The sequence below is a fragment of the Gallus gallus genome, chromosome 4 (genome assembly GCF_016699485.2).
Source record: "Gallus gallus isolate bGalGal1 chromosome 4, bGalGal1.mat.broiler.GRCg7b, whole genome shotgun sequence".
NCBI lineage: Eukaryota > Metazoa > Chordata > Aves > Galliformes > Phasianidae > Gallus > Gallus gallus.
In genome coordinates this window covers 4,199,543-4,226,602 of record NC_052535.1, presented here as the reverse complement: position 1 = coordinate 4,226,602, position 27,060 = coordinate 4,199,543, and the positions used below count along the sequence as shown (strand labels likewise).

Sequence of the window (27,060 nt, the reverse complement as noted above, 5' to 3'; positions counted from 1 at the left end):
TGCTGCTTTTTCCCCATCCTCCCCATCTGTGGGGTAATTCCACAGCCCCGTGGCAGGACAACCTTCCATTTGGGATTTCAAAGGGAGCACGAGGCTCAAGGAACTCTTTATAGAGCCACTGATGCTCATTTTACCCTCACCCATCCCAAAGCGTAAAACACAGAGGCAAAACAAGAAGAAACCGTTCTGGAATTCATCAATAACCAAACAAGGCAGCAAAATAGCGAGAGAAAAATCATCATAAAATTGATAATAAATGGGATTCAACAGCTTCTGAGCTTTTCCCTCAGCAGCTCGGGCCCTCGTTCTGATGGGTATGTGTGGAATACAGCACTGCATCCCCAGCCCCGCCGGCAGCCGTGGGTGTAACCCGGCTCATACATTTGTGGCTCCGCGTTTCTTTTGAGCTCAGTGAACCTGAATTTCCACAGGACTGCCGGATCCCAACGCACGCTTCTCTGCAGCACGGGACAGTCGAGTCTGTGGCATTCGGCCACGACAGCCCCTGCGAGATCATCCAGTTGTGTGAGTCTGTACAGCTCCGAGCCACCCCTGTGCACTTACAGCCAGGCGAACGAATGCGCTCAGCCCATTCTCGGTGGGCACAGCCTGAAAACCCACTGGTTCCCCTCCGTGGGACAAGCGAGTTTACAGACGAAGCATTTTAATGTCTCCTTATCGCGGACACCTGCCTGGACTTCTCTCTTTCACAACTCGCTCTTTGAGGGCAATTCATCACGGTTAATAGCGGGACCACGCTTGCAGTCGTTGCGGAGCACGGTCCCCCCCCCTCCCGGCCATCTCCCGGCGGAGGGGGGCGGCCATTTCTACCCGCGACGTTGGGCTCCGCCGTCCATTTCCACGCGCTGAGAGCGCCCGCCGCTCCCCCATCGCTCCGGGCCGCGGGGAAAGCCCCGCCCGCCGCCACCGTGCCCCGGTGAGCGGGGACGGCGAGTGGACGGCGCCGTGCAGCCGCCGCGGCCCTCCCCGCCCGGCCGGCCGGCCCTGCCCACCCCCGCGGCGGCGCTGCCGGGCGGTGCGGAGCGTGCGCACTGCGCTCCCGCGTCCCCCTTCAGCCCGGCCGGCGGAGTTGCGCGTCCCGGCGGCGCTGAAGATGGCGGAGGGCGGCGGAGGCGTGCCCCCCCCCTCCTGCTCTTCCTCTTCTTCCTCCTCCTCCTTGAAGGGGCTGCGGGAGCAGATGGGTGAGAGGGGAAGGAGGGGGCCCGGGGGCGGGCTCGGGCGGCCTGAGGGCACGGAGCGGGGGGCGCAGCGCGGGCTTTGTGCGGGGCCGAGGCCGGGGAGCCGCTCCCGCCCTACCGGGCCGCGCTGCCCTGGAGCTCCGGCCGTGCGCTGCGCTGCGCTGCGGTGCGCTTCGTGAGCCGCCCGTCGTTCGGACGTCCCGGAGGGCCGAACTCCTCGGTTTGCAGCTCCCGCAACGTGTTGTCCTGGCGGTGCGCTCTGGGACCCCTCCGAAGTGCAGGAGGAGGGGACAGGATGTGGCATTGCGAATCAGAGATGCGACGGTGCTTTTTGTTTCTTCTTCCTTTCTTTCTCCCCTCCTTTGTGCGCTGGCTGAAGGCACTCCGCGCTGCTTTGGTTTTGTTCTCCCCTGCTCACGTGCCCGTTTGTTTTTAAGACCCCAAATAACTGTGCTTTGCGACGTGCTCGGTGCGTGTGCCGAGTTGTATGGCGCTGCTGCACGCACAGCTTCGGGTGCGAGCAATTATAAGAGGTAAATCACTCCTCGCACTGATCCTTAAAGAAAGGGTACAGCGCATTTTGATGTCTTGGTTTGATTCTAAGCTAACGTGGGCTCCGTGCAGGGGCTGCTGTGACAGCCTCCCGTGGCAGCGTTGGTGCAGTGTCTGTGCAATGGCATGAAGAAGAGCGCTGCCGAAAGGTCCCGAGTGCTCCGTTCTTCTTCCCCGTGTTCTGTGGCAGGAATATCACCTAATTACTCTTCTTATTTCTCTGTTGAAATTAAGATAAAGTAAGCCTGGTGCTTGAGCGGGGTAGCAGCCAGCCAGAAATGGTGCCCCTCGTTGCACAGAGCATGTCTGCTTCACCCGAATCCTCCTGCTGGGACTGCAGAACTGTGCATGGGGTGCTCTCCTGCTGTGTTTCTGCAGAGGCCCTCAGGAAGAGGCCGTGCATGTTTGCAGCCAGCTGTCATGGCCAGGTGTAGTCCCAAAACCAGAGGTGAGATGTTCCTTGAACCAGGTTCTTTAGATACACATGCACGTGTTACGATGTGCCCATCATATTTAAAAACTAAAAACCCGTCGCTAGATCCTAGAAAGAATAGGCTTTGATTTATTTACTTTCTCCCCTGAGGGGGATATAGGAGTCATTGAACCAGAACCTAAACCTCAGCTTACACAGAGTGCATTTGTACCACTTAGTGCTGGAGGATGAAGTCAGTGCTAATGTGAGCCAAAGCAGTGCTGCTGTGAGCATACGCCGCTGCAGTGCTGCCCCTGATTTCTCCCTCCCTATCTTAGGGAGAGCAGAATGTTTGGAAGTAGTCCTCACAGTCCAGTGGCTGACAGTGGAATTTGCAAGATAATTGCCGCTGTGTTTGCTACTCTTTTGCAGAGTTGTGTGAGCAGCTTACCATAATGCTTCCAGCCAGCCTCTGCTGCTCTGTGGGAAGTTGTGTATTTGGCTGTGTCGTCTGGAGAACAAACGTCTGTACGAACAGACGTAGCACTGCAAGTACCCTCAGTCCTTTGCCTGTGAACTTCTGGTTGGGCACCTCATGTCTAAGGCCAGTAAAGACAAAAGGGCAGCACCGTGCTGAGAAACCATGGCTCCCAGGCAGGGCAAAAGGGATATATGCTTTGTATGAAGTTACGTCTTGCAATTCACACTGTTACTCACGTAAGGGAAAGGTGTTTCTTTCTCTTAGGGTCTCAGCTGTAATTAAGGTTCTGCAGGCCACGTCAGTCTGGCAGTATCAGTTCTACAACTCCTCTGCAATAGTTTTCTGCCCCTACACATCTGTCCAATCTGATTTCATTTTGGTAGGTGACAAAAACCAGAGTTTGCTTCTACAACTAGAAGCCAGTTAGCATCGCAGCCAGCGGTGTGTGCACAGACAGCTTCCATTGGTATGAATTGCGATTACATACTATGAAACAGCAGCCCATAAATGGCCCTTTGTTACCCTGTTCTTATGATGCAAGCTGTTGTTACCCATCAGGGACAAAGAGGAAGTTTGCTCAGATTCTAACAGCATAAGCACTGAGCTTGTAAAGAGTGGGATAAGGGAGATGGTCGACTACCTGTGGCTTACCTGGTAGGTGAGGTTTTTGAGTGCTGCAGGTCATCATTTAAGCTGATGCAGCCTCGGTGTATTTTATTGTTTTATCTTTGTTTTCGCTGCAATCCTGAGATCTCTCATCTTCTTGTTTGCAGTACTGGTGACAGGGAAGAAGTGTTTGCTTTTGCCAGAGCTTGGCAGCTCAGCTGCCAGGATGTCACCTGTGTGCTGAGTCACCGTAATGCAGGTGGTTCAAAGCATACATATTTAGTATATTAAAATGCTCGATGTAAATGTTCACTTCCTAGAGCTACTCAGTCTCTTCCGTGTCCTGTCTCAGGACTTGGAACAAAAACAAAGTGCCTTTCTCCAGTTGTCCTTTCTACAAACCAATGCAGAGGTGTGATTCCCATTGCCTGTGTGGCCAAGCCCAGTTTGGTCATACGTTGTCTGCTGCAAGAACGGCTCCAGTGGGTCTGATGGGTTGTTTCTCCCTGCCTGAGTGCTTCTGTGGCTTTGTCCACCTTAATTGGAACACAGCTCAGCTCCTGGTGATTTATTTATTTTTTAAATCAAATGCATACATACAGAATTAGCACTGAGAGAGTTTTAGTGTAAAACAAACAGTGCTAATTACTTCCTCGAGCAAGTAGAAAGGAACGCGTGCAGAGGTGTCTGGTCTCCAGGTGAAAGTTACATGATAAAGTGTGTCTTCAGTGCACAGAACTCATGCCAACAGCTGTGGCAGGACTGGAGGACTCTTTGGCAGAGCCCTGGTGGCAGAGTTCCACAGCAGGGGTCAGTGAACAGATCGCTGGTTGGCATCTAGAGATAATGCTTTGGGACCCGGCAGCGCCCATCAGATGGGCTGATCATCAGAGCTTCATGTTGGAAGAGAGGAAAGAATGAGCTTTCAGATGTAGATCCTCAAATGCTTATGGGTTTTGTAGAGAAGTTGTGACTTTTAAAGGTGGTTTTCAAACCCGTAAGGCAAGGAAACGGGTTCCCAATGGCATGGGAAGGCTGCAGGGAAAGGCACCTTCAGCATTCGCTTGTTGTCTGTCTTGGTGGAACGTGTACAGAAGGCTCAGTCTTTAGTCCAGAACTTTTGAGTTATCCACATTTCTCCAAATGCATCAAAAACATGAAATCCTCCTTTCTGTAAAGTTAAAATAGGCGCATGCAAAATAGTTTGGGAAACAGCATTCCATTCTCTACGTGCTTTGTGCATTAACGTTGCAAAAGATACATTTGGATCCCATGCTTCCATTCAGATAAAGGTGTTACACAAACAATGACTTGCAAGGATCACAGCTGCAGTGGTGAAATAGGTACCGTGGTTTCTGCTGTCCCTAAGTACACAGCCTCAAAATGTGATTAGAATTAAGGACTGCTTTCTCTTTAGGCACTTCTAAAATAAGAAAGTGGATGGGATCGTTTAAATTACTGATACGTCGTTATTAATTTTCAGTTATTAGAAGTGCCCGCAGTCCTGTTGTGAAAGGATGACAAAGAAAGCTCTGAGCATGCAGTTCTAATGACTTTCTGAACATGACGTATCAGCTGACCTGCTATACTTGAACTAACTGGGGACTTCAAATGCCTGGTCTACCACAAATGGATTAGAGCTATTCAGCTCCTCATTATGTATCTTACAGCCAGGTAGTCCTTAACTGATGATCTGCTTTTGATATGTTCACGTGTGCCTGTCAGATCATTAGAACTGTTCTAGATGCTGGTGGTTAGCTTGGTACCACTGACAGTGTTACAGCTCTTCCTTTCTTCACAGTGTTTTCCTGCCTTGGTAACTCACAGGGAACTTCTAAAATGCTGCTTTATGAGCACTGAACTGGCTCTTAATTCACTGAGCTGAATCTTTGGAGGGAGCAAGGATGCTGCAGTGGCTGTGAGTAGCTTCGTGTGCCGTGGGAGTTGTATCTGCCTAGGAGAGTGAGGCAGTTGGCAGGCAGCAAACAGGAGAGCAGAAGCGTTTCTCTGCAAGGAAATGCTTCGAGTGAGCAAAAGCAACCGGGCTGCTCAGGGAAGAGGGAAGTAGAGGATAGGAGAAGTGAAGGCAATGAGAAGGAAAGAAATCATAAAACAGATGTGAAAAAACTTCTTTTTCCTTCTATGTCTGTTAAACCCAGCTCTCGTTCTGTCAGGCTTGCATACACCTATATATAAGCACGTAACTTCGTGTAACTCTTCCTTTTCACAGTGAATTGACTTGGAACGATGTGAGGACTTATTTATTATTATATTACTTCATTTCATTTAGGTATATTAGAATATTAGGATATTGGCATTTCCTCTCTGCAATAATAGGTAAATAGGGATTTCTGCTACGCTTGTGGAGGCTCACAAGGGATCTCCAATCATAGCTGATATCATTAGCTTTAAAGCTGTGTCTAAAAGCTCTTTAAAGGCAATCACTCCAGGTGGATGAAAGCAGTTTCTGTTTGTTTAGCAGCTAGCAGGAGGAGTTTGTAGTTGCCCACCCACAGAAGCTTTGTGCTGAAATACTCTTTACATCCAAAATGTGACTGCAATGTGTTCTGCTGGCGAATTTTACTGAGAGCACAAATATTTTAGTGCCCAGCTCTTTCATTGAGGAACATAATGAGCATTCCAACCTTTCCAATCTCTGGCTTCTCTCTGTCTAGACAGCAAGGAACCAACAGCAATGCATGGCTGCTTGCTGCAAAGTGCAGGTGGGATTGTAATGCTTCTGTGTCCTTTATGTGGGAAGTGTCAGGTCTAAAGAAAGGTCACTGAGCAAATAAGCTTGGTAAGCACAATGCAATAAACAGATTAATAACTAATGCCAGGTAGAGCAGGGCAGTGATTGGAGTCGCGTTAAACCTTGCAGAGAGTGGGGAGTTTGTGAGCTGGAGAAGCATTCCCTTTGCAGTGCCTTTTTGTACAAGTCGTATCGTAGCAAAAGAGATTGCTGAAAAAGGGCTTTCTTATTTAAAGATACAAACCAAGGTGAAGTCATATTGAATGCAGAGCCTTTTCGCTTCGCTTTGGGAAGGTGAGAAGGAACCGTGGCAGAGGAGAAATTGAAGAGAGCAGTGAATAACTGAGAATAGTGTCTGCCATGACTCAGCGTCCCTTCCTTCAAGTGGTGAGCACCAGTGTACCTGGCCAACAGTGAACCCCAGGCTGCAAAGCCTGGTCTGTCCTCCAGAGCACAGGGTGGATGTGGCTTGTCAGCCTTGTGCAGTCCTCTGTGTGCATGGACCACCTCGCCATGGCTCCTTGACTTGGTGACATCTCTTCTTCCTCCTCTTTAAGCCTTGTGCAGGCAGATGCTGTCCCCGTTAATTAGAAGCATAACTCTGGGCTGAGCACTGTGAGCAAGGTTAGAATAACAACGTGAGAAACAGCAGGATTCTCTGTAGGAGGTATGTTCAGTGTGTATCAGTAGCATTGGAACGGAGGCTGGTGCTCAGCTGATGCTGTTTTCAGACAATGCTGTAGCACCTCTGACCACAGAAAGCTTTTGTAGGTGGCTGCCAGTTCTTTTTAACAGCAAATTTTGAGTCCTTGGCGTGTGCTCTCATACAGGTTCACTTTGGGTTTTGTTTCCCCTTAGGGAGGAACGTACAGAGATCGGCCCACAAATGCACCAGCAGCCTTCCTGGTGCCTTGCTGGGGCTGCATGAGCGTGGTAGTGTGTCCTTGAGACTGCTTCAGCCATATCATTTTAGATTTCCTTTCAGGAAATAAGTGGTGTTTTGTTAAATATGGGGATTTTTGTCACGTTTCCAGCTCTTAATCTGAGTATGGATCTTTTAAGGATAGGTCAAAACTTACATTCTTGCAAATGTAGCTCAAACATGTATTTGTTTTCTTTTAGAGCTGCTAACTCACGTGCTGCAAAGGAGTGCTCATGTCAAGCAGTTTTCCAGTGGGATCAGTATTTGTGATGAACCAAAGAAGTCATCCTAAGCTGCCTTGGGCATTGCCAAGAAAACCAGATTGTAGCAGAGAATTAGGTGCAGAAATGGGCTTAAATACTGCAATGACAATTGTTGTGGGGGGAGACAGGCACGCAAAGGCCATAAAATAGATATCCCATGTAGGGAATAAATATAAAAGGAAAGTCTGTGGGTAGAATAAGGGCAGGGCATCCAGCAGCTCTCTGGCCTGCTGAGGCTGAGAGACAGCCGTGCTGTTTTTGAGAGATCTGTGAGCTTCCTTCCCATCTGCTGGCTGCCCAGACAGGACAGAGAGCCATCTGCCTGCCAGCTGCTGCCTGAGGAGCTGTGTCCCTGCAGCCCCAGGTGGGATGGAATTGGGGATGGGAGCAAAGCTTGGAGAGGGGACTGCTGTGCCCTGTTTTACTGAGGGATTGCGTCCCAGTGCTAAAGAGTAATAGTGTAAAAGCAGAACCCAGTTGTTTCAGCTGCTCACTGTATGGTTTTGCATCTGTTTGTCTTAACCTGTGTTAATTAATGAGTGGAAATCAGCTTAAAGGGAAATGCACAGAAATGTCAGCCTTGAATCCAAACTTCCTCCTGCTTTCCTGAAAGCGTGTGGGGAAACCATGAGCAGAATCAGGATGTGAGGAGTGGTACTGAGCAGGACCTCTAGGAGGTAGGAAAAGAGGGTTGGAGCTCAGTGATCTTTAAGGTCCCTGCCAACCTGAGCCATTCTATGGCGAGGCTCCCTGCAGGACAGCAGTGGCATCTTGCAGGTTGACTCCGTCCACCAACATCCGAGATGTTTGCTGAGAAGTTCACACTCATTCCACCCTGTGCCTTGCTTGTTGGCTTCTTGGTGCCTGCTTTAATCTTTCAGATACGTATTTAGACTCATAATGCTGCTTAGCTTTGAGGAGATCTGTGTGAATGCAGAGGCAGTGCGGGCACCAGCGAGGTGTGCTAAGAACAGCAGTACCCCGCGCGGCCTTCAGAGCTGCAGCAGCAGCCAGGAGTGTTAACCCGGTGCAAGGATAGAAATAGAACCCAAGCTGTATTTTTAGCAGCAGTCTCCTCAGGGCATATTGGAAACCTCATCAGTGAGGGAAGTGGCACCGTGCTGTGAGTGGGGCGGTGGGGTGGGCAGGGAGCTGCACGCCTGGCCCGTGGCCATGGGTGGCACCAGGTCTGGGCACTGCGCTTGCTTTCCATCATATAGGATGCTGTCCTGCATAACAAACTGTAACTGACACACAGAATGCTTTGGCTGAGTATTTCTAGGCTGTCTTCCCCCCCCCCCCCCCCCCCCTTCTGTGCCCTTTGCAAGCTGTACTGTTTCTGTAACCCACTTTCCTGTTCTGCAGAATCTCCAGTCATTTCTGCAACCTGAATTGTATTTTCAAGATGAACTGGTTGCCTTGCAGATATGGCACATTTTTAAAAGGTGCCTTCTAATCATAAATACCATTCAAATTTCATTTTTTTTTTTTTAATGAATAAACTTAATCCCGTGTAAAAATACATAATCCGTAACGGCTGCTTTGCTCATCAAGATTTCTGTTAATAAAATACCTCTGCAGATGAAGTAAGATGGATTTTATACCTCTTCAAATCACAGCATGCTTCTTCCTGTAACTTTCACACAGAAACTTGCATGTTTAAAGTTTAGGGGAGCACTGTGAAATCCCTGCTCCTTAGTGCTGGTCCTTACTAGAACTTGGTTGCTAAAAACAGCCCTGGAGATGCATTGGGTGCAATTGAGGAAGACTTTTGTTTGGGGCTGCAACGAAAAATGAATTCAAGACATGGCAGCAGCTGCAGGTGACAATTCAGAGTTGCTGAATAAGCATTGTAATCAGCATTTATCGCTGACATCACATGGGATTAAACACTTGGAGGTGATTGTTCTTGGCCGTGACCTTAGGATGGATTATTACTGTGGCAGAACAAGTTGTCATGGCAATACACGAAGGGAAAGAGGCTCTTCCTTCCTCCTTTGCTGTCTGTATTCCTCTATTCAGGAAGGAAAGCCTGAGATCCTTGGCAAAGTTTTGGGTTTTTTTATTTATTACTTTTAAAATAACGCTAAATTCTACTATTCATTCTTCATGGTATGGTTTAAATTATGGTTACATTCGTGGATTCTGTGATAATGATGATGATGACAACACGTCACTAGAATCATGGAATGGCTCAGGTTGGAAGGGAGCTCAGGGGTCATCAGATTTGAACCCCATGCTGCAGGCAGGGCTGCCAGCCTCTAGATGAAGGATTAGATGAGGCTGCCCGTGGGCCCCAGCCAACCTGGCCTCAATACCTCCAGGGATGGGGCATCCACAACCTCTCTGGGCAGCCTCTTTCACCACCTCCCCGCCCTCAGTGAAAAACTTGCCCCTGACATCTAATCTAAATCTCCCCTCTTCTAGCTTAAAACCGTTCCCCATTGTCCTATCGCTATCTACCCTATCGCTGTCTACTGTTTTAGTGGTGTAAGGGCTTTCTCTGCAGCACTTCACCTTCATACCCTGAACGGGGACAACGTGAAAGCTGGATGCTGAAATAAAGCAAATCTGTGAAAAGTGATACAGCAAAATGTCTCTCTGGCTTCCGAATGGCTCTTGTTATGTAGTGAAACTGATACGGCTGCCATTTCGTTTCCGTGTGATGTAACTGGGAGCCATAGCCCTGCAGTTCTCTGTACACACCTAGGTGACACGCAGTAGGGTGAATTGGTCTCTCCACAATTGCTCAAATTGCAGTTTTGGACTCTTAATTAAATAAATTTTAATTATATTGAGGACCCAATTTCAGCTGTACACTGTAAGCATTCCTTAATAGCTTACTTTATACCACTAACCCTCCTTCTCTTTTGTGTCATGAAATAATGAAAGATGCTCAGAAACTTTTCCCAGCTTGAGTCTCATCAGAGTATTACCCTACCACTGCCAACAGTCTGTCATATATTTGTTTCAGCCTGCTAATATACGAGCGATAGGAAAGAATTTTCATTAAGTCAGACTCGTGACTCTACTAAATATTTTTCCCTGATAAAAATTCACTATTAAATAACTTAGATTTTTCTTGAAACTGTTTTTCCTACATGTTATAAAGCATAAGCTTTTGTCTCTGTTCCTCTTGCAGATAAAAGCTGTGCTACCTCCAGAATCTCTTTGGAAAGGTTAAGAGATCAGCAATCTCAATTTAGTTATTTAATAAAAGGATCTGCAACCTCAAATAGGATTTGATGCATTTATTTTATGTATTTAATGAGTCTTGGTTTTAGAGATTGTCTTAATATGGGATGTTTCTTTCCTGCAGTTGCTGCAGCCCAAGCCATAGCAGATGAAAGAAGAAGCCAAAGTGGTGTCAGCCCTATTGCAGTCCAGACCTCAATAAACATAAAGACAGCAACTAAACCAGGTATAATTATTGGTCATTGTTCTTAACGAAGTACCAGGCTCATAGGGAGAGTTAAAGGGGGTGGAGGAGGACAGGAATACAAAACTTCCTTTGAAGAAATTTGATGCCATTTCCTTGGGAGATCAGAGCCTGATGTCCCTTGTTAGATGGGTCACAGTCATTGAAGGTGTGGTTCTGGTGGTAGCTTTTGCTTTATGGCTCTCAGAGTTCAACTGGTGAAGTTGCTTATCGTTAAGATGAACGCATTCCTGGTGTTCTGGGATGCTTACCAGTTCATTCCTGGCTCAAATTCGAGTGTTTGTAACTGCAAAGACCAGGACAGTCTTGGTTCTGCTTAGCCTGCAAAGTAGCTGTCCTGCAGCACTTTCAATTTGGCATGATGCCCAGATAGAATATTCCTAGATTCCTGTATTTCTTGATAGTAGGAATTAATGCATTCAAAAGTAAGGATCAGAGCTGAATTTGGAATAAGTATATGTTCTCACAGCATGTCTGATGTCTGTTCAGGCCTTCTATTGACTGTACACAGTGGCCTTTTAATCTGCTGTGTGCTTTCTGCTGCGCTCATTAAAAATACAGGATTGACTGGAGTGAGGGAATGGAAAGAGGGAAAAGGAGGGTATTCAACTTCTCAATTTTCCATTTGAGCACTTTAATCTGCGTATAAAGCATGCAGTGCTTTGCTGGTGAGTCTCTCTCTGAGAACGTTCTATCAACCTTTCAGTCGGAAAGGCTCAGAATACTTTACTTAGATTTCAGCATTCAAAATGACTGACAATTACGTGTCTTCAATTTTTCTTTTGGCAGTGATAGATGGTTCCACTCTAAGAACAGAAGAAAGGCAAAGACTGGCCAGGGAGCGCAGAGAGGAGCGGGAAAAGCAAAATGGTATTTCCATGTACAACCTCAAATACGACTTCTGAAAGTCTTTGTGATAAAATAATAGCTTATTCTCCTACTCTTTGTTCAGTCACTTCTTTTTTCAGCTTGCTGGGGACCAACAGCATCTGCCCATGGTATTGTTTCATTGACCATCAGTGAACCTGAAAGGAGAAGCATTAGAGTTGAGGGGAGAATATTCCAGAGATGTGTGGCTTCTTGAAGCTGTGTGTCATTTCTGACATTCAGTTTTCTGGAGACCACCAGGCAAAATTAGCTGCCTTCTTATTCACAGTTTTAACAAAAACACTTCTGAAATAATAACCCTTAGCTTAGGACCACTACCTGAAAACTGAGGTTTGGGAAACACTGATTCATAGAAAACAAAAAAAGAATATAGCCAATTGAATGGCTTGATTGCCTTGAACACTGCTTCTCTTGTTTCCTAGAACACTGAAAAGATTCCTGGATTGAAGTGTCAGCTTTATCTCAGCTAAGAAACCAAGACTTAGAGTATAAAATTCTCACCCAGCTTTATACTGCTTTTGCTGTGAATCTCACTTTATATACATGCAGCAAGAGATGAAAGGTTCCCTGTATGGCCTGCAGTCCCTACTCTCAGTCTCCCAGCTGCTGAGGAGCAGTCTTTTCCTGGCCTGCATTTCTGTATTGCTTAACATATGTGCAAAGACATACAGGAGTGGGAACAGACAGAAATTAGGACCAGGACACATGTAAATTTAGAAGTAGTTTGGGAGCCTTGTATGTAGATAGTACAGATGCAATGTTAATGTAATTACCTTGTTTCTTGGCTCATTTCATCTGTCTAGCCAAAGCAAATACCTTTGCTGGGTATTCAACCACTGGCTTTTTGTCCGAGGAGCTGAAGCTTCCTGCTTAACTACACAGCTGCATCTAGGTGGAGGCTGTGAAGAACAGCAGCATTATTTTGACTTCAGATGCAGTATATCTGCAGGGTTTTCCTATCTTGTCACTCAGTGCTTTACATCTTTTCGTTATATCTTATTAAAAAAAAAAAAAGAGAGAATTGCAAAATACTAAATTCCACCCTTTGATACTCAATTACTACTTACTAAGATTTCACTATTATGATGGCAAGAAAGGTGTGTGTATAATACAGGTTATATACATATCCTGCCTTTCCTGTCTGGACTGTGAAGTGTAATGGCAGAAAGTGTTCAAATTCATTGCCATCCTGTGGACAGAATTAAAGGTATCTCTGTCCTCATGTGCAGTGTCATCCAGCACTGCTAGCTAATCTGGGTGTACGTTTTAACTTTAAGGGGTGATGATTTTGCTTGGTAGTTTTGCTTGGCAGTCTTTTGCCTGTAATCTATCTTGTAATGTCAGTGAGTAATTAAGTTTGATTTCAGTTTTTTTTCTTTTCAGCTGCCAAAGAGTCACAAATCCTTGAAAAGGAGAGAAAAGCAAAACTCCAGTATGAGAAACAGTTAGAAGAAAGGCAGAGAAAGCTGAAAGAACAAAAGCAGAAAGACGAACAACGGAGGGCAGCTGTGGAAGAAAAGAGAAAACAAAAAATCGAAGAGGAAAAGGTATTACGCTTTTACAGATGTTCCTACGTTGTGTTCTTACTGTGCTCTGAAGTAATAGAAAGTCATGGGAATGCTGTGCATTACAGCATAAAAACCTTTTACACACCTGTCCACTTGGCCGTATTCTTCCTCTCTGTCCCTGGCCTAGTTGAGCTGTACCCGAGGAGCTCTGGACTTTGGGAGCTGTGGTTGCTGTTTGGCCCCTGATTATTTTCACATACACAAAAAAAAAGCCATCCCACTCTGAATTCCCAGATGTGTAACTTCTTTTTGGTGCGCTTCACAGATCCTTTCTGTAAATTATCACGTGTAATAAGTTTTAGACTTTTCTCAACCCTTGGGTTTATTTTTTGTTTGGTTTTGGCAGCCCAGTTGTGGCCTCAGATTCTCCCAGTTCTTCTATATGATAATTTGTTACTGTATGTTGTACGCAGGTAACATTATCCCTTAGTTTTTGCTACTTTAAGCTGATATCAGCTATTGTTACTGGATTGTGACTTTGCCCTTGCTTTGGTTGTACGTGGACCAGCAGAGCAGTGTTGGAGCTGAGGAGCTTGTTGCAAGTTTCATAGAAGCAGAAAATGGAAGTAAATACATTACAATGTGCCTTCCCCTTTGCTGAGTAGGTCTGCTGGTTCGTATGAAATGTGGTGTAGTTATGAAAGGGTTGATTGCCAGAAGCACTGTGTCAGCAATAAAAGCATAACACACACACTTTTATAAGCCAGCTGTGAGAACTTGCAGTGGGTCACTGATGAAGAGGGTGTAAGCCTGGCTAGGTGTCCTCTGGGATTCCAGCTGTTGTTAAACTGTTCTAGGAGTTGGGTGGTGGTTTTTTTATTTTACCTTTTTTGTCCAGCAGAGTTTTACTGGTGTTTCATTCTCTGTAATGAGCTTCTGGGTGTGTTCAGATTGATATTCCATTTAAACTTCATGGAATAGTTTACAATGTTGAAGAATAAGCAGAAATGTTTGGGGTGGGCCTTGACCACAGCCCAGTGTGGTATTATCTTTTCAAGCAACTGCTTTAGGCATATGACATGCATTGTGCTTCATGAGGTATGCTTCAAGCCTACAGTACGTTTATTCATGACATTTAGAGGATGGTGGGTGCGTTTTAAATAGGCATGGTGATAAGTGATGGCAGGACTAGCTGATGAGTGTTTGTTTGGGTTAACTTTGTCCTGTACTTGGTCCCTGGAAGATGATGGTCTTATACACAGTTATACATCTGGCAGATAAGAAGATAGTGTGTACTTGACCTGTAAACCTCTCTTTCAACTGTAAAGTGAAAACAGATCTCAACATTTGGACTCTGACATTAGAAAATAATTGCTCTTAAATAAGATTTCCTAAGGCAGTATTTGTCGGCAAGATATCATCTACACCTATAATTTAGCAGATAGAAGGGCATCAGAAAATACGCTGTCTGCCACATTCTTGTTGGGTACTTCAGCCAAGTCTCATTTAGTTAATCACCTTCTTTAGATAATGCAAAGGAAGCACAATCGCAGACTGTGGAAAAATAATTAGTTCTCTGTCTCAGCCAGACTTGAAGACAATTAGGCATGGCTAGAGTTGAGATACCTGTCTTATCACAATTAATCAAGTATTCTGTACAGCTGTGCAACTGATTACATTGATATCTTGAGGTGATAACTTTTGTTCATAAAGCAAAACTTATGTCTTTACCTGTGACTTTCAAGAATTACTGCACAGCAGATACCTCATGGAAATATAATCTACAGGTTACAGAAAGATTACATAAGGGCTAGGTGGTTTGGCAAGGGAAACCCTTTTACATTTATCTTTTGTCAGTGTATGGAGTGTATCCTTCCTTCTAAGCTTACTTTGCGTTACACAGTGACTGTGACAGTCTGTTGTGAAATGGTGTTGAAAGAAGGTAAAAGTCTCAGATCCTCAGGAGGGGGAAACTTTTTGATAACGAGTCCCTTCGGCATCTTACTGTAATGCATCAGCAGTAAATACTGCTTCAAAAGATCACTTGGGATATGACTATTCCAGTGCAGAAATATGTTGTTGACACACGTATAGAAAGCTGGCTGTTAATGGGGAATAAATGTTCCATCGTGGTTGCAGTCCATCTTTCTGCACAGGAGCTGAAATTCCCACACTAGCACTTACTGTCCTGGAGGCAGGAGAGCTGTGCTTGGTACTCTGTCCTTCCAGCAGTGATGGCTGTGATCTGCAGCTCATCAGTGTTTTATGCAGTTTTGCCTTCAAATCTTGTGATTTCTGGTTTCACTGTATTTTGTATTAATGTCAGTATCTGTTAGTACTTAGGTCGGTGTTTTGTGTCGTTTTCTGGAGATACAAATAACCTTATGCTTAGACCTGGTGTTTTATGCTGGAGGATTTTCAGCACCTCTTAGAAATAACTGCAGAATGTAAATTATAAGAATAAGCAATTATTTTTGTTCAGTTTGGACTTCATCCTTATTTTAGACAGTAAGTGGCTGTTCAGTTGTTTACTGAATAGGAAATCTGGTGGCTATTTTAAGTAAAGAGTAGAACAGATTATCTGTGCTTTAGCTCAACCTAATCACGTTCACAGTTTTGAAACCATTAATTGCCATTAACTTTTTTGTGTGATAGTTTTTGCAACAAAATTAAAAACAAAAACAAATCAACAGATGATAAATCTTGCTGAAGAAAGAAGAACAACGTACGTTTTGCCTTCTGGCATACCTGTGCTTTATATTCACATAGATAGCTTCATAAAGGTGTTGTTTGATAACAGGAGAGACACGAAGCAGCTCTGCATCGTACCTTGGAACGGAGTCAGCGACTGGAAACACGACAGAAGAGATGGTCGTGGGGAGGATCTGTAACTCCAGACTCAGAGAGCAAAACGGGTAAGTAGCACCTTTCCTAGCATAGCTAGGAGCAGAATGTTATGGGTGTAAGGCAGGTGTAGTGCTGTTTGTAGAGACCTGAGGATCCTTTCCTGTCTTGGATTTTATAACAGGATCCATGGGTAGGTTCCTATTTGTACTTGTCCTGAAGTACTGCTGAGATGTGGAGCTGGTTTTGACTTTGGGAAGGGCTAAATGGAAATTGCATGGGAAATATATACTTGGCAGCGTTGCATTTGTAGTTCCCACACATCAGATAAAGGAATTGTAATATATAATTTTGAAATCATTCTGAGTCCTTCAGTTGCAATACGTGTAATGGTATGCTAAGAGCGATGATAAATGTGACCCCCAAAAAACCATTCTGTAGTATTCCATCTAAAACGTTTTGCACTCAAGCTTAGCCATTACAGAATGCCATCTGGTTATTTGAATGACCAGTAATGGGCAAGGAGGTGCAGTGGGCAGTGTCTGAACTTCCTAGAGAACAGGTTCTGTCCTAGATTTAGATAGGTGATGCATTTTAACAGTTTCTCATTGAAGCTCAGATTGGTGCGTGCTTCTCACAAGTAACTGTTTTTGCTTGAAAACATTCTGAAATCAAAGCAGCCAACTGGGATTGCATTGGGAGGGACCCTTTTATGTACTGCCTAGCTGGAAGGCAATAAGTAACTTAAAAATCTGTTATTATCCAGGAATAAAATAAAGCCAAAAACCCTTCAATTCAGCCTATCTTCTGAATTGCTGCAATTGAACCGTGTGTTTCAGCTTTTGCTTTAGTAGTGGTTTTTTTCTGTCAGCTTGAGTGTTGATTTGTGTTTCTGTATAACATGTTTGAAAGTCCTTGTGATAGGAATTGTCGTTATGATCCCCAGCTTCCCCATTCTTAGATGCCTTACGTTGTTTATTTTTATGCCCTGTGACTAAGCTTATGAACCTTCTTCTTCCACAGAGCAACAGACCACAGATGAAGGTGAAACTGGTGGTATTGATTTCCAAAATGTTCCTTTTCTATTGCCTTACGCTCACTGCTAACCTTTTAAACCTGAGTTCTTGCTTCTCTGAAACTAAAGAAAACCATCTTGGTGTAGAACTTTTCCTGGATCTTGGCCAGCTGTACAACGAATGTGATCCCTAAGTGGAAAGCAGCCCTCTTATGTTTTTAACTATCCCTCCCAGCTAATTAAACTACAGCTTAAATCATGGCGTCCTGAGGGGATTTTGAAGGAGAGGATGTGAGCATTTCAATTTTTAAAGATGATATGGGGAGGAGAGGAGAAATCCTCAGTGTATGTGACCATAAATTAACTGAGTCATTTAAAATGGGAAAATTTCAGTCCTTTCATTGTTTCCTAATTTTAAAAAGTGGTTTAATTTTCGTTTGTGGGATATTTCTGTGTTGGTTTTGTTTGTTTTTAGCCAACAATTGAAGCAAGAGTTGTAAAATCAGATGATTTTTTGCTAAAACATTGTGAAGGGGAATGGGTCCTGTGTGAAGTTTCTTTTTCCATGAAGGGTTTTGCAAGCCAGATACGTCCTGTTGTCTAAACATAAGTCTATATATTAAATGTATTTTCTTCATATTCCTATGTTTGCCAGTGTACAGACTGAGCCATTCACAGAAACCCTTTGGAACAGTAATATGTCTGTGAAGTCTGTATGTTTAATATGCAGTTATTTCATGTAGCTAGTTGAAGGCAACAGCTCTCAGCTGAGAGCCAGCCAAATCTGAGCCCTGAAAATCTGTGCATGCTCACAGCATTACTAATTCAACACAGCTGTCTCATAATGCTGACAATATGAGGCTTGAAAGCGCAATGAAAGTCTGAGTATGATTTAACTAGCATGGCTTATTGTGGCTGCACAGGAGAAGCATGTGCATTTTATTCTCTCATCCCTTTCTCTGCACAGCATGAATCCTTCATTTTCTCCAAAATTAGCCACTTTCACTGTATTGGTTTACCTGTTAAACATATGTTCCTTGGGTACATATATAAATGCAATTAGTGTATTTCACATTATCAAATATCATTGAACTTAGAAAGCAGGAGATCACATTTGTCTTGCGTGTTTAGAAAAGCACTGTTATTTTTTTCTCCTGTATTCTTTTCTATCTTTAATTTTAAAACTGAACTGATTTCAAAGCTAAACTTTGTATCAAACATAAAATAATGCCCTTTGCTCTCTCCTAATTGATGTGAGGAAACAAGTCCTGTCTGTCCTTTGATCGTGGAGGAAGACTTGATCCACAGAGCTGCTGGCGCACATTAAAAATAGACAGTGTCTTCCAACAAACATGCTCCTAATGTGAGGGTAAACACTTAAGCTGTGCCTTATGCATCATGAAGTAGAAACAGGAAGAGCATCTATGTTCTGTAATGTGAGACCAATTTGAATAACTTGGCACTGATTCTGAAAAATTTGGCTGTGGAGATAAACAGCACAGTATTTGACCAGGACATTTTTATGCATCCATACTGTTTTAAGTTCGTGTTAGTTTTTAGATTGAGGTTTCCAACATACAGCTGTCGTTGCTGGGCTGGAAAATCATGACTGGGTTCATTCTTTTCATATTTATTCCTGTTTTAGGTTTGTGAACCCCCACACATGTAGGATGCATAAATCCAGCTAGATTTCTAAGAAAAACCTTTGTGATCTCTCACCTTCTATTTGTTTAATTGCTGGAAAGAGAACAATTACTTGTGAATTTGGGGAAAATGACACCATATGAGCTCTTCTGCATTACATCATTGTGGCTGAGTAATGCACCTGCTCCATCAGCACGTCTGGAGCAGATTTCAGTATGGTATTTTTCCATCATCAATTGCTGTGGATTTGGGATTAAAGGCACCAACCCCATTTCTAAAAATGAAGAACACCAGGGGGCAGATTTCAAACGTTCTTTATTTCGTATGCTATGTAAGTCTTTCTGTCTTTTGTATTGCTGTGGGGGAAAAAAAGAATATTTTATATATACACACATATATATATAATATATACATATGTATAGATAGATATACCTAATTTTATAGATTTATGGATATAAAATTAGACATGTCCTGCCACGAACCAGCCATGTCAACAGTAATATGCAGGAATGTTGACTGGTAAAGCAGCATTTGTGGGTGATAGGGGTGATGTGCTCTGGGAAGTAAAGCCCATGTGATTGAACGTTTCACCTGCCATCAGCCATTCTGTGTTATGTTCAGAAGGTGATTCACTCAGACTGCACCAAACACACTGCTGATGGCCCGAAATTTAAAAATTGATGAAAGCCCCAGAGTCAAATGCTCTGTTAATGACGTTGCTGTCAGTGCTGAGATGAAACATGCTGGGTGTGGGTCTGCCAGGAAAAGTGGCAAGGCTGTGTAATAAAGCATCCTTAATGACAGGGCCCTTATAAATGAGGGAGGTTGAGTGATGACTGCTGAGCAGAACTCGACGTTGGGGCACACCTGGAGACTTGAGCTATTAGAATAGAAATTAGGCTGCTACACTCTCTCTTTTCTAAGGAAAGGGATTCCTTATCCTGCTAGAAACTTGAACTAAGAGGCAGAGAATCTGTTTTTATTTTGCCTTATTTTATGCACCCCAGATAGGCAATGTCCTTGCTCGTTGAGGCTCTGTGAGAAGGTAGGGGTGAGAGCTGCCCTCCCTCATAGTGATATATTTAAGGTGCTGCATTTCACAGCTCATTACCCAGTTAGCAATTCTTTCTTTGGCTTTGTTGCCACAATTAGTTTTTCCCTTCCATTAAATGATAACAGCTGTTTAGTACCACATGGAATGATGCTGTGTGCTTCTTCCAGTTGTAAGTACTAAAAATCTAAGGCAATTAAAGCAAACTAAACTTTCCTGCGGGGAAAAAAGAAGAAGTAAACTCAAATCTCAGCGTGAATAATACACTTTACCAATTAGATTTTTTCAGTGAAGTCATGAATTGGGGTATTTTCTTTTATCTGAATGGTCATCTATAGACTATGCCTGTTTTCCCCCAAGTCTCCTAGCAGCACTTTCATCATTTGTCTCTGCTGAACAGTGCAGTCCACCTTCAGGAGTTGTGAACTTGCTGAAATAGAAATGCTTGTCTTAGTGTAGTATTTCTCAAGGCAAGATTTAAGTTTCTGGGTCTCAGTAGATCATGGACCAAAGATCTCAGCAGACCAAAGCTCAGACTTCATGCAAGCTCTGAAGTCCTAATTTAAACGTGTAAATATCTCCATGATGTTAGGGGGCATTTGACTCCCACACGTTTAAATTAAGGTTTGAACTGTGCTTTTTTTTCCCCTTTGTTTCCTTTTGTTTTTTGAAGCAGCCACTAGAGGGGAGTGTTTCCCTTCACGAACACCCAGATGTAAGCATGGCAAGTTCCTGATTTATTACACATAAAACCTTTCAAGGCTGTTTTAGTTATCAGAGTACTCAGGCTTCATTCACTAAATACCATTTTTGTTGCATTAGGAAAATACCATCGAAGCTCAGATTTTAGTTTCTCAACTTGAATGACCAGAGATTCCCCTTTCTCCCCCTTACTTCTTTATTCACTATCACAAGAGCTTTCCATTTCTTCAGCTTCAACTTCAGAATCTGCTTTTCCCTTCACGTGGCTCTGTTGCTTTACGAGGGAGCCCCATAGCTCCTGGTGTTTCAGGAAATCTGGGTTGGGTGTGTGAACCCCAAGTACAAGCTGAGGCAGGGATATCCATAGGGACCCTGTGCTATTGCTGTAAGGAGCTGCTATAGCTTTCTAGCCAAAGGGAAAAGAAGCTGCCTCTGGTGAGTAGTGCTGCTTTTTCCTTTGACGTTACTAACGCACTAATGAGTTCACATTAATCATCTCTGCAGTTCAGTATGCCAGCAAAATCAATTCTTTCTGGTAGATGTATAGAATTTCTCATGTTTATTACGCTGCTCCTCATTGCTTTATGTGCATTACTGATTTCTACATGCTGAGTCTCCGTAGCAATAGATGCATGCTTTCCCAAGGTTTTCATGCTCTGGAGTAGTTTGAAATTAAAAAGCAGGTCTTTATCAGGCCAGTGGTGAACCTGATGTTTTTGCAGGATGAGATATGATATTATACATGTCTGTGTATGTGCTTGTATACACAAATAAGTTAATGCTTCCCTGTACAATAGTTTCAGAAGAGCTGGAAGGCTGCTAGGAAACATGGGCTTAAGGAATAGCTTTTTCAAAAATAAGGAGATTTTTACAACGAAGCAGCTCTTGAGAAGTAATTGGAAAATAAGAATGCTTTCTTGGCTTTCTTCAGGACTTGCTTTCATCCTTCCAGGAGCATTTGTTTTGTTTTTGCTTTGTTAACTAGTGACTGAATAGCTGGTCTGACACAGCCTGAGTGGGAGTTAGGAAGGAAGAAATCGCTGTTGCTCAGGGTGTGATGTTCCTTTCTCTGTCTTGCAGTCTGGTAACAGCACCCAGCCTCAGCAGCCATTGTCTTTATGTGTTAGGAGCACAGGGCTTAAAGCCTCTTGTTTGCATACATGTGCTTAAAACCTTGGCTTTATTCCACTAAAACTAAATGCCTTTTCTGTGCGTGTTACATCTGATGCTAATTGTATCAAGAACCTTCAATAGAAGCAAAAAAAAAAAAAAAACCAAACACCTCTGTTTCTCATTAACCAAAAGCTAAAGTACCCTTCAGGATACAATACTTCCTAAGCTGCCTCGGGAAAGCGTGGAAGGTTCTTCCTTAGGTGTGAAGATGAATTCTAAAGTAACCACTTCTTTATGCAGCCAGCAAGCGGTCCACCTCCACTGCAAACCTCAAACCAACAGAAGCTGCCATGAATAAACGTTTGTCATCATCTGCAGCACTTTTAAATGCTTCTGATAGAAGTAAGTGTTTGGGTTTCTGTTGGTAGCAGGTGTACTGCTTACCTGTTACCGGGGAGGAGACGGGGAGGAGGAATGATGCTCCTCTTCCTCCCTTGCTCTGTAACTCAGTTCCTGTTTTCATCTCAAATGCGTTTCATGCAATTTGTTAATCCAGCCTGACTGTTCAGGGGTCTCACCCAGTTGATGTGATCTCTGTTTAGAGGAGAAGAGTGACGGTAAAGATTGCTGTTCTTTGTTGTTTTCTTTAATTATTTCTGTAATCACGTCACTAAAGTCCGATCTCGGTGAATGATTGATTCCCAAATCATTTCACATCGTTTGGAGGGTTGCATGCCTTAAATTACATCCTAAATTTTCAGCAAGCTAAAAGCAGTACGAAGAATAGTTTGACTTGTTCTTTTAGACAGCTCCGGTCATTTGATTGCCTGTGTGGAGGGAAGAAATCAATTAGTTTGGGGATCTTTCTTTTGTGCAGGCCCTGCGCTCTGTAAACACACACTTTCTTTTTAATCTTAGAATTTCGTTTTAACCAAATAGACAAGAATGCATGAAATGGGAATTTTGGGGGCTGGGAGTAGGTTGGTTTGTTGTGACCTGGAGTTGTAGCGTGGTTAAAGCCAGGTAGGTGTTCCTCACTGTGTCAGTGTCAAGGAATAGAAGTGGACGACGAGCACTATTCCTTTGGGTTTATTTTTTTTAAAGGATATCTGAGAGTGTTTGCATTCTAAGAGGTCTGCTACAATTTCTGTGGATTCCAGTTTCATTGGAAAAAGCTTACTGTGGATATGCAAGCTGGCTATGCTAGAAAATCCCCTACCAAGTGCACGGCTAGCAGTATTTTTGCCAGTTCAGGTTGGAAGGTGATGCAGCAGAAAAACTTGCATTCGTACACTCTTTGCCTGGTGGGGAAACTGGTGCATATATATCCATAGTGACACAGCTGCAGGGGCAGCCTCTGAGTCACTGGGGACTGCTTGCAATCTGAAATGGTTTTTGTATGTAATGTCTGCAGGGTTCAGCTCTGGGTATGAGTCAGAAACAGCCGTAGAGTACAAATTCAGCACCTAACAATGGAAGCCAGCAATTCTCAATTAAATGGAATTGCTTTCAAACTTACTGTCTACCTTGAAATGCTTTTTGAATCTTCGCTTGCTTTGGAGAGAGCAAAAATCTCAGGTGGTTTGAAAGGGAAGAAATTTGGAGAGGACTTCTGAGCACTTGGATCAGCTGGGCAATGAGGGTGACAGACTGACAGGTTTAGATCACAGCGATTCTGTGCTCTTGGTCTGGTGCTCACAAAGGAGTGTTTGCCGAATGATGACTAAATTCAAATAACAGAGGAAAATGCAGCTGCAAAAATGACCAGATTGCTTCTGCCATGTGTATGGGAAGGTGGAGGGACGCAGTGCAGAAATGAGAGAGGAGCTTGTCCCTGGATCAGTGGAGGATTTCCTTGGTCGTGTTCTGTGTGTGTGCTGAGCTGGGCTCTTTGCTTCTCATTCTCACACCGAATGTGAGCAGCAGCTTTGTTTCAATTATTTATTCACAGAGGCATACAAGGATGACCTTAATAGGTCAAACATGAAGTCTGCATGATTGGCATCCTGTCTCTGTGATAAGCAATGTACAGGAGTAAAAGAAATCATGCTTATATGGAGCAATTCTTCCCTGATCCAGTTTTTCTGCTTCTGAAGGATCTACAGTACGAAGTGACTTAATTGTACTTCTGTATCTTAGGGTGCTGGGGCTGGTGTTGGAGGGCACTTCTCATCTTTCTAATAAAATTAATCAGTGCACTTTCACTTCCAGGTACCGCAAAGCGAAGCGCCTCATTAAACAGGCTGAATAACAAAGTTCCTCTGCACTCTCAGCAGTCAGCAGTCAAAGGTTCACAGGTGGAACAGAAAGGTGCTAGAAACGACTTGGTCTGGAGAATTGGGAGGCACAGATGGGATATTTGAAGTGTTGACTTTGACTTTAAGCCATGCCCCAGTTTCACTATACCTGTTTTTACTCATGCCTTCGTTGCTGCAACGTACTGTGGCATAACAATAGTTATGAGCATTCCAGTGCCAGATATTGGGTAACCTCCTATAGATCATTATTTCTCTTAAAAGTGGAAGGGTGGGGGGAGAACAGACAAATGGTAGCCAAGCCATTTAGCCTGCAAGAAGCTACTTCTTCATAATGATAGATCAGTGTTTGTAGTCGATTTCTTGGCAGAAGCAAAGCATGGGAAGGGCAGCTTAGAAAATTATGTATGTAAGTATCTTGTTAAAGTAATGTTCCTTACGCTTGGTCTCTAGGAGGAGCAGAAAAGAAGAGGAGCACATCTTTGAATAGAATGAGTAGTAAACCCCATCCTTCTCCTGAACTAGAAAAAGTGAAAAAGGAAGAAAAAACAGGTGGTTGTTTCATAAAGCTGAATTCCTCTTTTAAAACCCATTCCCAGTAAAGTCTGGATAGGCCTGCGCTCACTGGTGCCTTTGGTTCTGAGACCTTCAGGACTTTTTAAGGGCTTTTTAGTTACCCAGCAGTAGAGATAAAAGAGTAAAGATAGAATTTCCTCCTTTGGACAAAAAAAAAAAACAAAAAAATCCTGTAAGAAGGACACGAGTTTGGATTGGGCTCTAAGCAGATGGTAAATTGTCTCTGCTGAGAAGAGAGATGTGTATTTGGAAGCTGGTAGGACTCGGCTATAGTAAATGTCAGTGGTGTGTTCACTTCTAGTTAAACCTCACTTCTGCTTTTTAAGCTCCCTTTCATGGTTCAGTTTAACAGCATCTTCTCTGGTCCTGCTGCTGGTCTAAACTCTGCATGTGAATGATGGAGGAAACCTGTTACCACTTCACTCTGTTTTGTTCTCTGTATTCTCACTGTTAAAATTTCTCTTTTCTAGTACCTCATCCTAACGCAGAAGACTAGAAACTTCTCTAACGATGTTTTCCCTTTTGAGTTAACAGTTCTGAAACTTTCCTTCTTAGCAGCTGTTGCCAGCAGTGGAAACTTTATTCTGTTTCAGAATCTTTCCTGTATGGGAAAATGCTGGGTGCTATGTGAACTTGTCTGTGTGAGTGTTGCCCGGTGATAATCATTGGCTTTGCGTTGCAAACCTTTGTATCATGTCAGAACAGCTTTCCTGCAATTCAGACTGTACAGCTCTGAAGAGCTGGTCGAAAACTTCGTATTTTAACTGACTCCAGCACTCATCCCTTTTATATGCATGTCATTCTACTCATTAATTTAATTGGTATTAAGCAAACCAAGGACAAGTGCAGCATAAGAGATTGCAGTGTTTAACCTCTCTGAGCTTTTAGTTTTGATTTCCCTCTCCATGACTTTGGTATTTTTCTCCCAAAACTGTTACGGTTTGCAATGATGCTTACAAACCTCCTTTGCTTTGTACTGCTTGTCTTTTTCATTATATGATTTCATGTTGGATCCTTTTGATTTGTTCCCATCATTTAGCTCGTCGCTCCCAGGTCAGTCCTCTGGACAGTAGCGTAATCAGTCGCCTCCTCGCCCCCACTCAGGCCTCCTTAGCTAGGAGTAAAAGTGCTGCTACATTGTCGGCTGATGGACAGGATCCCTCAGGTAACAGGAGGGCAGCAAGCCTGAAAGGTTTTTGCAATTGTTCTTCGAGCAAGAACATCACATAACAGTAACTAACTGTGCTACCCATCAGTGTGAATCAGATATCTGATACATGGTTATGTGTAATATTACTTATCCAATGTTTTCTTTGGTCAGTAACAATCAATTCATATGCTGTGTTGCATGTTTGCTTTGCAAAACCAGAGATAATACTGGCTTTTAAACTGTGGTGCCAGTTTGTTTGTTTGGGGTTTTGTTGTTGTTCTTAACTGACTGAGAGATCTGCATTTGGGTGTACACTCAAATGAATCTGAGGCAGGCTGGTCAGAGAGCAGTACCAGGAAATTAAACTAAAGGGGGGGAAAAACAACAAATCATCTCAGAGGAGGCTGAAAGAATAAGTGCCAGGCCTAGATTTCTTTAGTGGGAGAAACTCTTGTACAAACATGGGCGAGGGATGGCCTTACCATAAATGCTGGGAGCCCTGAGCTGGCTTCACCTGGGCTGCCTGTAGGCATAGAGGCACACCAGCAGGAGCACATACTGGCTGGCTCAAGCAATTTTACACTGGTCCAAATGGAGCTGGTAAGCTCACACAGTGGCTCAGCTCAGTACTAGCACAGGAATTCCTACATCGTGCTCAGCTGTAAGTCCTGGCTGCATCCCACATGCCTTGTAATCGTTACTGGTGTTGAGAATACCCCAGTAAATATGTATGTGGAACCAATGCAGAGTCCTTTCTCCACTCTTACCTTATAACTTGCGTTCCCAGGTTTGCTTATTTCCTCTTCAGTAGATTCTTCCATCTTTATTTTTGATCTTATGCCACTTAACTTGATCCTTGTTGGTAATGGTAACATTTCTGCACTGCTCCCCTTGCATAAAGCTTGTGTAAAACTCAGGTTTTTGGTTCATAGCGGTCCCATTTTCGCACACCTATCTATGTGCCATGTTTATTTTACCATGGACATTTCAGTTCATGTTACGTGGGGAAATGCCATCTTTTCCACTGTTGCTGACAGCGTGTGACTTACTGCTGCTGAATTCAAGATCACTTACTGTCTTAGCAGTTTACTTAAAAGTACTTTAGCACAAACTAAGCACAAACAGAATGCAGTTCTTACACAAATGCTTTAAATATAAAAATAAAATGTATTTTCCATGAAGCGACAAAACCAATTGCTCGCATCTGTCACAGTTTCTTCATACTACAGGTAAATCACATCCAGGTGCAGATTCTCACGTGTGTGTGCTTTTCCATCTGTGATTATTTTAGTGGAAAAAAAGTAATTAGACAATACAGTATTGAAAGAAATTGCATTGCATGTGAAGAGATTGACAGTTACCATATGAAAGCTACTGTGGGTTCACAGTTGACCCTTTTCTCTCAATACGATTCTTTTTCTCTGCTTATTTTGATTTGGCAATGTGGATAAAGGGCACAAGCGTATTGTAATGTAGGGGTCAGAGAGGCAAAGCAGAATCAAATAATATTGCATGAAGGCTTATTTCACAAGAAAGGCTTGTAAAGTAATGCTCAGATTCCTCACGTAATGCTGCTGTGAAACTCTTAGAAAAGAAGGAAGATTTCCCCATGAAATTTGAACCAGTGAAAGGAACCTGTAAAGAGTCATGCTAAGCCTTCAACGCTGTGGTGAAGCATTTGTGATAAG

The 27,060-nt window shown here is 43.6% G+C and overlaps 1 protein-coding gene across 22 annotated transcripts in view; it reads left to right on the top strand.

Annotated features, from left to right (window-relative positions):
* Positions 1 to 1,098: 1,098 nt before the first annotated feature.
* The window catches only part of MAP7D3 (MAP7 domain containing 3), a 36,673-nt gene continuing 10,711 nt past the window's right edge, over positions 1,099 to 27,060 (top strand). For 4 of the 22 annotated variants that reach the window (XM_040700073.2, XM_046941036.1, XM_046941032.1 and 1 more), the window contains exons 1-10: positions 1,099 to 1,202; positions 10,507 to 10,608; positions 11,416 to 11,496; positions 12,898 to 13,061; positions 15,823 to 15,937; positions 16,890 to 16,910; positions 21,692 to 21,793; positions 23,603 to 23,701; positions 24,100 to 24,198; positions 25,262 to 25,387. In XM_040700073.2, coding sequence (XP_040556007.1) covers positions 1,115 to 1,202; positions 10,507 to 10,608; positions 11,416 to 11,496; positions 12,898 to 13,061; positions 15,823 to 15,937; positions 16,890 to 16,910; positions 21,692 to 21,793; positions 23,603 to 23,701; positions 24,100 to 24,198; positions 25,262 to 25,387 — 997 coding nt within the window. In that variant the 5' untranslated portion in view covers positions 1,099 to 1,114. Of the gene's footprint in view, positions 1,203 to 10,506; positions 10,609 to 11,415; positions 11,497 to 12,897; positions 13,062 to 15,822; positions 15,938 to 16,889; positions 16,923 to 21,691; positions 21,794 to 23,602; positions 23,702 to 24,099; positions 24,199 to 25,261; positions 25,388 to 27,060 lie in introns of all 22 variants that reach the window. The other 18 variants (XM_046941034.1, XM_046941033.1, XM_046941030.1 and 15 more) reach the window with 9 other exon arrangements.